The 11,161-nt window shown below is 35.1% G+C and overlaps 1 protein-coding gene across 1 annotated transcript; it reads right to left on the minus strand.

The window, feature by feature from the left end:
- Positions 1 to 160: 160 nt before the first annotated feature.
- Positions 161 to 9,401, minus strand: LOC113494017 (luciferin 4-monooxygenase-like). The gene is made up of 11 exons (XM_026872135.1): positions 9,203 to 9,401; positions 6,742 to 6,949; positions 5,530 to 5,734; positions 4,258 to 4,380; positions 3,678 to 3,852; positions 3,108 to 3,248; positions 2,757 to 2,882; positions 2,063 to 2,146; positions 1,475 to 1,621; positions 705 to 870; positions 161 to 375 (listed from the first exon to the last, which is right to left on the minus strand). The coding sequence occupies exons 1-11, from the start codon at positions 9,362 to 9,364 to the stop codon at positions 245 to 247; spliced, it is 1,668 nt and encodes a 555-aa protein (XP_026727936.1). The 5' UTR covers positions 9,365 to 9,401; the 3' UTR covers positions 161 to 244.
- Between the last annotated feature and the right edge of the window lie 1,760 nt (positions 9,402 to 11,161).

Raw genomic sequence — 11,161 nt, forward strand, 5'->3', positions numbered from 1 at the left:
CAAATATCTAGTGTCTATAACATAATATACCCTGCTTGCCATACCGGAGGTCTTGGGTTCGATTCCCACCCAAGAGAAATATGTATTTGTGTTATGAGCACGATCAATTGTTTTGGTTTTGAGTGTAATTTTATGTGTTCCTCAGTTGCTAAAATACAAGTTTTGCTCAAATGACGCTAGATGGCGCTGTATGAAAGTTGTTGAACATTATAGTACTTATTGCGAAATCTTAAAAAGACATTGATCACGCTTTCTTCGCATAACTCTCAGCTATTTTCTTTAACTGCTTCCTATCCACTTTGGACGTCGGCAGCAGAGGAAGGTCTTTCACGAATACAACACCACCCCTTAACTGTTTGGTGTCAGTCAGGTTTTCTGAAAAAAGACAATACTTAGATTAATTAATTTGGCAAAAAAATGTCTGGCTCCGACTGGATACGAAAGATGGAGGAATATAAAACTTACTAAAAATAATATTTAATATTATTTACCTAAAAGTATTTTTTAATATAACTTATTAAAAAATACTTTTAGGTTTCCGTACCCAAAGGAACGGTACCCTATTACTGAGGCTCTCGTCTATCGGTCTGTCTGTCAACAGGCTGTGTCTCATAAGCCGACATAGCTTTAATCATAGTTGAAGTATCTCTGTTGCCACTATTTCAAGAACATCGAAATTAGTAATCTTTTAGAGTTCCAATTACCTTTGATAACATCCTTGACTTCTTGTTCAGTGATGCTTACTCCAGGTCTTGGTAATACGAAGGCGATGGGTAGTTCTCCACATTCATCATCCGGTACTCCTGATACCGCCACGTTTACGACTCCTGGTAGCGTGTGGATAACCGCCTCTAGTTCAACTGGAGATATCTGAACAAAACGAAAAAAAGGGAGTAGCTAACACTCGGAATGTATTGATATTGAATCTCTTAAACTCGAAACTGGAAATTTGCGTCGACGTTAGGCTGTCGTTATTATTATTATACAGTCATGCCAACTGGGTTTAATTTTTTCTTCATCTCTCAAAACTGCAATTTTAATTTATTCAGGGATTTTATCGCTCAGGAAGACTTTTGTATTTCTGGAAGTGAGACGACATACAAAACAGCATTTCATACATTATTAAGTGATAGTACCTGAGCAAACAAATAATAAAGTACATATAGGGATTATTGCATTCATAACTTTCAGATGATCTTAAAAGTTGCAAGCAAAGATTTATGTGATCCACGAATACTGAACTTGTTCCGAGTCTGGGTATATTTATGCATGTTACTTGAATGTTAGTGGAACTCCTCACAACACAAATATTAAATTCATTATTAGGGAAGTCGTTTTTTAAATAACCGACATTGGATTTCACGAACAGCAAGATTATCTTTTATAAACATTTCCATATGGCATCTGTTAAGGTTGAACAGTAAGTTAGTGACTTGTTGCTGAAGAAATGTCAGGTCAAACCAAAGAAACTGACCTGGTGATTCTTGTACTTCAACAAGAGCTTCAATCGTTCAACAAAGTACGCGTACATATTCTCATCGAAGTAGAAAAGATCGCCACTCTTGTACCATCCATCTGGTGTTATCACCTCAGCAGAAACATCGGGGCAATTGTAATAACCCTGGAATTGAGAGAAAGGTAACGTCGTTAATATCAGTTTGGCTTACATTACAAATGAGGAAATTATGTGTGTGTGTGCGTAACTATGTATGCGTGCTTGCACCGCCATTTTGTGACCTTTGTCATAATATTAGTATCCATGGACAAAAGTGTTTTTATTTGGTACCTAGCTGACAGATCAGGAAAAGAAAAAATGTTTTTAAATCTTTAAAAATTGTTCAATTCTAATGAACAGGTTGACTAGACTGATCATGAATGTGAATGGATCATAGTATTAACAACCAACCAGATCCAACTTAATTTGGCAGTTTGGGGATAATATTTAGCAGACATTAAAAAGATTTTGCTTTCAGAAATATTTCAAAGAAATTATATTACAGAATATTTTGGTTTTAGGAATTTTTCATATTTCGGTGATTTTAAAGTTTTTGTTCGTAATTACCTGAAATCCGCAGGCTGTTCTCAACCACAATTCTCCGACTTTGTTAGGCTCTGTGATTTCCTTTTGAGTGTCTACATCGATGAGCTAAAAATAAATACATTAAGTTGTTTAAATTTCCCCAAAAATAATAATTAATTGGTGCTAGATTAATTTGACTTTACACTACAACTATTAGTGTAGTTTAATTTTTATCAGTCGGACACTGGCTTTTAAAAATATTTATATTATAATCGTTTATAAGTTTTTTGTATCAACTTCATTACTGACCATCCGTTCACTTTTGAAAATGGTTAAATCTCAATGATCCAGATTACAACTTGTGACCGAATGTAACCCAGTTCAATGGACTACAGAGCGTAGATAGAGTTTGAATCCAATCATAATCCGAAGAGATTTGAGATACTGAAGTAATGAGGTTGAAAGACTGGAAGATACATGATTATTAAATAAATGCGGACAACATCACATACATTGTTCTGAACCCAAAGTAAGTTGCTAAAGCACTTGTATTATGGAATTCAGATACAACGAATGTACCACAAACACCCAGACCCGAGCCAACGTAGAAATGTGAATTTTTACATTGACCCGACCGGGGATCGATCCCGGAACCTCTGAGCTCGTGCACGACCACGGAGGTCGTCAAAAGATCATGAAAGACTAGGCATACAATAAATTGGAGTCTAAAACGTACCTTATATTCGATATGGGCGAATCGTCGTCCACAGCTGCCAAGTGGGGCGTCAAATGGGTTCATTGCAATGGAACCCAGTTCACTCATACCATATGTATTTCCTACTTGCGTCTTCGGTGATATTTCCTGAAAAACATTAAAATCCAATTTAGGTTGAAAATGATTCTATAATGAATGAGACTATATAATGGTTTTAAGTGACAATATAAGTTAACATATAAAACCAAATTTATTTCAACAAAGTTGATAGTTTTGACTCTCTATGCGTATTTTTTTTTAGGATTTTGTGCCCAAAGAGTACTTTTGATTTTTTTTGTAGTAAAAATATAAAACAATTGTTTAATTACTTACTTTTAACTTGTCGAATAAGAAATCTGGTACAGCACTGCCTCCAAGATAAAGTACGTTAAAACAAGTGAAGTCACATTTTATTTGTTCAGCAGCTTTCAGCAATAAAATGAGCATCGGCGGGCTGTATACTGCTAATGACGGCTGAAAAAAAACAATAACATCTTTAAGAATTGCCTGCGACATCCATTGATAAAATTATTCTTCCTGAAAATAGAAATTATTCTGGGTATTTCTTTCTTATTTTGCCTTTGAACCTTTTATCCTGTAGCATAAAAGGCACTTAGGATTCAAAAAAAAGCTGTCATCGCCTGCAATCGGGAACCGCGATCATCTCTCTCTGTCAAAACCAATATGATTGCAGTTTCGCTGTTAAAATAATATTTGCATGAAAATCATTTCGTTTTCAGAGACGACTATGTCAGTTTTGTTTTAGATCAATAATAGTCCTTGTAGATATTAGTTCATAGCATTAGGAATCTGCGGTCACTTTCCACAACAATTTCTACCAGTGTTCTGTAGTGAAATAGTAGTTTCTTCTTCTATATTTCTTTTGATGTAATAAAGGTTTACCTTGTAATGATTAATCAGATAGAAAACATGTTGAGCATCGAGATCCCTTGAAGACTGCACTCGAGGGTACTTGAATATCGGACCAGCCAGATAATGTATAAGTGCAGATAGCCACTGAAGAGGAGACAAAATAAGAGCTGGCTTGGGCTCAGGAAACTCATTACCGGTGTAACAACTGGAAAGGAAAAAACAATTCAATTAAGGTTACGCTTCGGAAGATCTTTTTTTCTTTTCTGGATTTCTTTCGCTCTAGGGAGGGCGAAGGGACGCAAAAATCACCGGAATGTTTCTACGTCCCCTTTAATCAGAGGCCAAATTGGAACGCTTTTGTAGACTACCGCAAAACCCTTTAGAAGACCTGCTACGAGTTTTAAAAAGACCATTCGTTTTTCAATTTAAGCGACTTCCATTATAAGAAATGTAATTCAGAAACATTTAATTCACCAGACTCTGGCCGTGAATTCTTGGATCACTCAAACACTTGTCCAAGTTGATCCTGGTTAACATGAGTCATACAGTTGATGGCCAAGTGCGGCAATTAGTCCCATATAAAAAAGGACAACGTTTAAAATATAATTACCAAATATTTCTCGTATTAATGGTTATTCCCTCATGAGTCACTATAGCAGCTTTGGGCAGTCCAGTGGAACCACTCGTAGCTATAATACATGCTATCGTTTTTGTGGGATCGAAATCAGCTGCCCTGGAAAGAAAAGAAAGAAATATTAAGTATGGAAAAGTACTGGTTTATTGACTGTCGACGCCTGTCGTACTCGCGAGGCCGTGTGAAAATCTTGTCTTGAAAAATTAGATCAAACTCATACTTATATTTTTTGTTGATTGATATATCACCTATTCTGCCAAGCTATCTCCGTTCATAAGATAGTCTGGAGTCGAATGGAACTTAAAACTACCTCTAAAGAAACCTTGTTTTGACTTTATTTTTTAATCAGTAACATTTTTCTTTTTTCATTACAATCATATCACCCTTGTAAAATATCAATAACCAAAAGTCTTGAGTCATTATAAGTGGTATGAAATTCAGATCTCAAGTATGGGTGTAAAACGATTATGCATTTTGCATGTCGGTTTACAAGACTGTCAGTAGATAACGCCCAATGCAAATGATTTAAAACCCAATACTCACGTTATGTACCGATAAGATAATTATTGTGTAATATTTACGTTAAGATAAGTCTAGTAATTTTTCAATAAAATTTCTGTCACTCATCTTGAGAACTTTCTCAATGAAGCTTGTAATTTTTATAATGCACACGATGTTACGGCATGAAGGCTACATTTAGACCGTAATTTAGATAACAATAAAAATAATTATCAAACACTTTTCACAATGATAGGAACTGTATTACTCTTACTTAAATGCTACAACGGTTTACTCAAGCGAATTTATCGGAATTGCCCGACTAGTTTCGGACCCAACTGGAATCTTTAATCATTAGCTGCCTGTCTATTCATTGGCAGAAAGTTGTGGAGGAGATAGTGGGAAAGAATGGCCGTATAATGTCTGAAACACCAGGGTGTATTTGTGACAGAGGACTCAAATGAAAGCTAATTGAAATAGAATATTCATGAGAGTCTTTTACTACATTTGATGAGAAAATTGATGGTGGTTCATTGTCGGGGGCTTCAAAATTTATAATGTAACTAGCTTTTCGCCCGCGTCGATGTCGGTTATATCGCGTTTAAAGGGGAACTCTTCAAAAGTCCGGGATGAAAACTATTCTATGTTCTTTCTCAAGGTCAACTCTATCTCTGTACCAAATTTCAATAAAATCAGTTCAGTGGTTTAGACGTGTAACAGACAGACAGACTTATAGATAGTGTCTCTTACCTATAATCCTTAACATCGATGTCTTCACCATACTTCTCCATCATTTCAGAAAATGTGAGAACATCAGAGTCTGGGCTACTGTCGTAACTGATGATCTTAGCTTCAAGTTCTGCCAGTTCAAGTGCTTTCTTCACATCAGCTACTTTGTTGCTTTGACAAAATACGACTTTAGGTTTGTCTACTGAGAATGTGGCTTTCAATTCATCTGTAAAAAAAATACAGTTGCTTTTTAGTAAATTGTAAAGGTGTCCTGTTTTAGGCTATGCTTTCATAGACGCGGAGTTGGGTGCAGTGAAAAGGATCATCAGAATAACTCAATTGCCGTACAAATAGGCTAAAGATAAAACGATTGGTGGGTGACAAATAAATTTGTTTGTCATCAAACAAATTTTGGACAGTACTCAAATTGCTTGCTTATCCTAGATAACTATTTCTATATCTTTTGTTATAGCGGCAACAGAAATACATCATCTCTGAAAATTCAAATTGTCTATCACGTGTCATGAAAAATAGCCTTGTGAGTCTTGAGACAGACGGATAGAAAGGAGTGCCTCAATAATAATAATGAACCGTTTAAGTATGGAACTCTAAACGGGACTGAATCAGGTGTGGAAGAGAGATGCAGCACTACTGTTTGCATAGCGGCCTCTCCCTCCCACAAAGGCATGTATGTAATACATTCAAATATAATTTTACGAGTTATTTAAAAAACGATTTTACGAGTTATTTAAAAAATGATTTTACGAGTTATTTAACGTATATTTTGTATGTTTATGTCTACTATGCTATTTAATTGCAAGGCGTTATCGTTACCGCGCGTTCGTACCGTATCGTTTTATTGTAGTAGATTATTTTTTGTTTTTATTATCAAAGGTCGTGCGTATTTGTACTTTGTACCAAACAGAAGCACACCTTTTTAAGCATATTCTTCGATAACTTAAATGCTAACGTATGCGGGGCTCGAACCCGCGACACTCATTTGCGAAATATCCAGTTATAACAGATTATATATTATATTAGAAGTATATTAAAAGGATTTTAGTAGAAGTACCGAATTCTTCTCCTACATTTTGGAGAAGAATTCTTTCAACTATTTAAAAAAAGTTGCATTGGTAATTTGCATGCGTTAAAATCGAACCTGAACCTTGAGCATACAAATCCATGCATAAAACCACAAGGCCACCACGATTTGAAGAAGGAAATACAACTTACTGAGTACGAGAGTCTTGTCAATGGCGGCAATAATGAAGCCTTCGTAGAGCGCGGCGTAGAACGGTATAGCCTGGTCGAGGTTGTTGGCGCCCATGAGGATGATGACGTCACCAATCTTCAGACCTAACTTCTTCAAGCAAGTCGCGCATTTTATGCTTCTCTTTAATGCTGATCCGTTTGTCTCTGATTCACCGGTGCCACCGTCAATCTGTAGAAAGTCAATAATGAAAAATCATCATCGTCCTGGCCTTTTCCCAACCATGTTGGGGTCGGCTTCCAGTCTCAACGGATTCAGCTAAATACCAGTGTTTTATAATGAGCGACTGCCTATCTGACCTCCTAAACCCAGTTACCTTGACAACACGATACTCCTTAGTTAGACTGGTGGTCAGGCTTTCCAGCTTCTGACTACCAGTAACGACTATCAAAGATGTATGAATAATATCCAGGACCCACAATTTAATGTGCCTTCCGAAACACGGAGGAACTCGCTATGACAATGATGGTCACCGATCTAAGGACAGCAGCTAAGTTTTGTGAAGTCCAGGGATATGGGAGGATCAAGGATATTATGTGTTTTTCCTTTCGTGACGATGGATATATTTTTTTCTATTAGTTGCTAAATAAACACGATTTAATTAGAAGTAAGTTATAAAAAGATAAAGTAAAAGACGTTAATTTATTAAAACTTGTTTTAAAATAATCAAGTGTTTTGAGCTAAATGTTTTTACTGATCAGTTTTTTTTAATATATTTTTATTGTGTATATCGATTTATATTTTAAGATATCTAATAAAGAACTTCGAGCGGAATCGAATCAGAAATGAGGAGATCCGTAGACGAACGAAAGTCGCCGATATAGCCCGTAGGATTAGCAAGCTGAAACGGCAATGGGCGGGCCACATAGCGCGAAGATCGGACGGCCGATGGGGCAGAAAAGTTCTGGAGTGGAGACCACGTACCACCAAGCGCAGCGAGGGACGGCCACCTGCCAGATGGATGACCTGGTGAAAACCTCTGGGTCCCGTTGGATGCAGGTGGCAATGAACCGGTTGCGCTGGAGAAATTATGGATAGGCCTATGTCCAGCAGTGGACTGCTGTAGGCTGAGATGATGATGAATAAAGAACTACCGCCTACGTATCTGACAAGATTTTTGTTCCCTTTCTTTTTTTGTCGTATGGTATGTCAAGGTTATTTTTCATACAAGTATGACTCGATGATAAATATGAATATTAATCAAGTAATTTAAGACAAATAACAAAAAAAAACTATTTGTTTTGATGATCGAAGGTTTTTATTTATTATACTTGGCTTTGAAGGTTTTGACTTTGAAAAAAAGGAGTAGGCACATATTTTTCCAAAAAATAATAATTTCCATCTCATAAAGTTGGTAAACAGATAATAGCTTTGTTTTTTTTTAAATATAATTTAAGACAGTTGAAACTATTGAATCTAATATATAAAATTCCCGTGTCACGATGTTAGTTACCGTACTCCTCCGAAACGGTTCGACCGATTCTTATGAAATTTTGTATACATATTGGGTAGGCCTGAGAATAAAACAACATCTATTTTTCATACCCCTAAGTGACAAGGGTTGCCCACACAAAAAAATATTTTTTTATTTTTTGAATGAAGTTTTTTGTTTGTATTTTTTTTATAATGCGGCATTAGAAATACATACAACTAGAAAAAAAATATTCGGCAAAATAGCGTTTGCTGGATCAGCTAGTACTGTATAAAATGTAAGCGATATAATAATTATCTTGTACGAGTATATTATTCCAAACCAGTTCTACCTATTTTTAAACCAGCCTTGAGACTCGTTTAACTTGATCTATAGTAGAAAAGAAAACAAAACTGGCTGATCAAAGTCCAATTTGCTCATATATCTCCACAGTCAATGATCTTTTCTATCGTTTAGTTAAACTAGCTATACCCGTGACTTTGTCCGTGTGGAACTTGACAGATGCTATTCCCACGTTTTTATGCTCTCACTTTTTATGCTTGTATGTTTGTTTGTCGTTACCGTTGGATTTTTGTAACTCAATTTTGAAGTACTTCCAGAGTGCTGGACCGATTGTGATAAAATTTGAATGGAGTGACATTAAAATAAAACGTGGTTACTTCAATTTATAAATTTATAATTAAAAAAAAAATTGTCCGCAGTGACAAAACAGTTATAGTTTGATGAAATATTAATTTAATTGATTCAGTAATTACATTAAGAACATTTTTTTTTAAATAGATATTCCGTTGGCATAAGATTTCATACAAAAATTTACCATAGTTATATGTATAAAAAACAACGCAACAAGTAAAAAAACACATTTTAGGAAGACCATTACCGAAATTGGCCCAATATTACCCACATTTAAAAATAATTATAAAACTTAAGTGTCAAACTAAAACATTACTAAAGACAAAACTATATACAAATAAAAAGGATAGACATCTTACCTGCATAACTGAATCGGGATCATCCTTCAAGCTCTGCAGGACCAGTTTCCCAAAATGATACCGATCACTAGGTATACCAGACTCCGCTGCGACCCTCGATGTGATTTCACTCATATATTTATCAACTCCTTCATTTTTATACACATTTTTATTGCTGAACATTTTAAAATATTAATTAAATTTATAAAAGAATATTGAAGTTTGTTTTTTTTTTTGCTAAATCTCGTCCGAAGTGTACGGTCAGTTGTGATAAACTGCCTGATTGAGAGGCAAGCCTCTGTTTATATACGAAATATTATTACTGCAATGTAATGTTATATTATTATCACTTGTTCGTTACTGATTAAAGCATCTCTATTGTTTGTAGTTATTCTATATTTGTAGCATGGAAGATAGTGGTATATAGGCATTTAGTTTAGATAAGGTTTTTGAATATGATTTTACTCATTTTGATGTCAATTCGCACAGGGATACAAGTAATTGCAGTTTTATAAAATTTAAACATTTCCGTGGCCATTTTTTTTGTCATTTTTAAGCGGTACCTACTCAGGGTCCCGTACGACAAAAGTTGAGTATTTTTTTAATTCATAAAATTTAGGACAGTAGCAACAATTGTTTTACTTATATTGTTAGTTTTATTTCTCGATATAGGGGCAACAGAAATACATCATCTATGAAAATTTCAACTGTAGCTATCACGGTTCATGAGATACAGTCTAGTGACAGACAGACAGAGAGCAGAGGCTCCGTAATATAGTTCAGTTTTTAATCCTTTCACGGACAGACAGCGAAGCTTCAGTTATGAAAAAAAATAGGATCCCGTTTTAAACTTTCGTGTACCGAATCCTAAAATATAATCCTATAATATAGGAAATTAAACCTTATCTTTAGGAAGCCGTAGTCAGATGTTGCATGAGGTAGCCAGTTCGGACTTTGTACCTTAATAATCTATTATATTATCATAAATCAAGCGATAAAAACAGCAATATTATGATTGTCATAACAGCTTTCGTGAATATTGGAGTGTGATCCGGACTATATTGATGTTAATTTCGGAAATAATTGTGTTTGACTGTACGTCACGTTTATTATTAAAAAATTTAAAGAAAAAAAAAACAAAGTCTCGTTAAATTTTATTTGTGTTACCTCGATATTTTTTTTCTTCCAAAATTAAAGCAATCCTGAGGAATTTCATTCTTGTGCTGTTGTCGGTTTGATAAACATTCAAGTCGACAAACAGACGCAACAAATCCTTCTACGTCACATGTCACACCCATTGGGTTTGGCATTTAGCCCTGATATATTTTTAAGGCATTTCGCATATTTCAATAAGAATTACTATTTCGCCTAATAATGATTTACAAATTATTTGCCAAATCCATCAACAGTAGTTCTTTAGTCGTGAGTCTGTTAAATGATTAATCATGTTTGACTCACGGATAGCTGAGTGGCAAACGTCACAGCACCAAACCCACCGGGTGTGATGATCGCTGGTTCGATTCCCACGAGTGCTAGTTCTGAAGCTGGGTGTCTTTGTGCATGTGACTTGAATGTTTATGAGACACACCGCAAGACAAAGATTAAATAACTTAGTAAGGGATATGTTTTTTAACAAAAAATCTATAATCTTAGTGTAGATATCACTAACATTAAGTCCAATAACGAATACAGTATGTAATATACTTACCAACAAGACATGCGAAAAATAAAAGTGAATATTATTTAGGCAAATATTACGAAATGCTAAACCGTGATACTACATTTTGCAAGATAAATTGTACTTTATAATGGCTGCCGACTAATGTAGATACAAAAGATTTTGAGATTTACGGAACAGGACATGAACTTAAGACTTTCTTGTGCGTTGATAAGAAAAACTGTTCTTCAATATTTAAAGCACTCAAAATCTAAATATACTTTTTGTTGAAAATACAGTTGTGTGATGTTTTCAACCTTGTA

Source organism: Trichoplusia ni, chromosome 1 (assembly GCF_003590095.1).
Source record: "Trichoplusia ni isolate ovarian cell line Hi5 chromosome 1, tn1, whole genome shotgun sequence".
Classification (NCBI taxonomy): Eukaryota; Metazoa; Arthropoda; class Insecta; order Lepidoptera; family Noctuidae; genus Trichoplusia; species Trichoplusia ni.

Coding starts and splice junctions, on each gene's coding strand:
- LOC113494017 (XM_026872135.1), bottom strand. CDS start 9,364: ATGTTCAGCAATAAAAATGTGTATAAAAATGAAGGAGTTGATAAATAT. Junction 6,950..9,202: donor ATCCCGATTCAGTTATGCAG/GTAAGATGTCTA, acceptor GACTTTCTACAG/ATTGACGGTGGCACCGGTGA. Junction 3,853..4,257: donor ATTAATACGAGAAATATTTG/GTAATTATATTT, acceptor TTTCCTTTCCAG/TTGTTACACCGGTAATGAGT.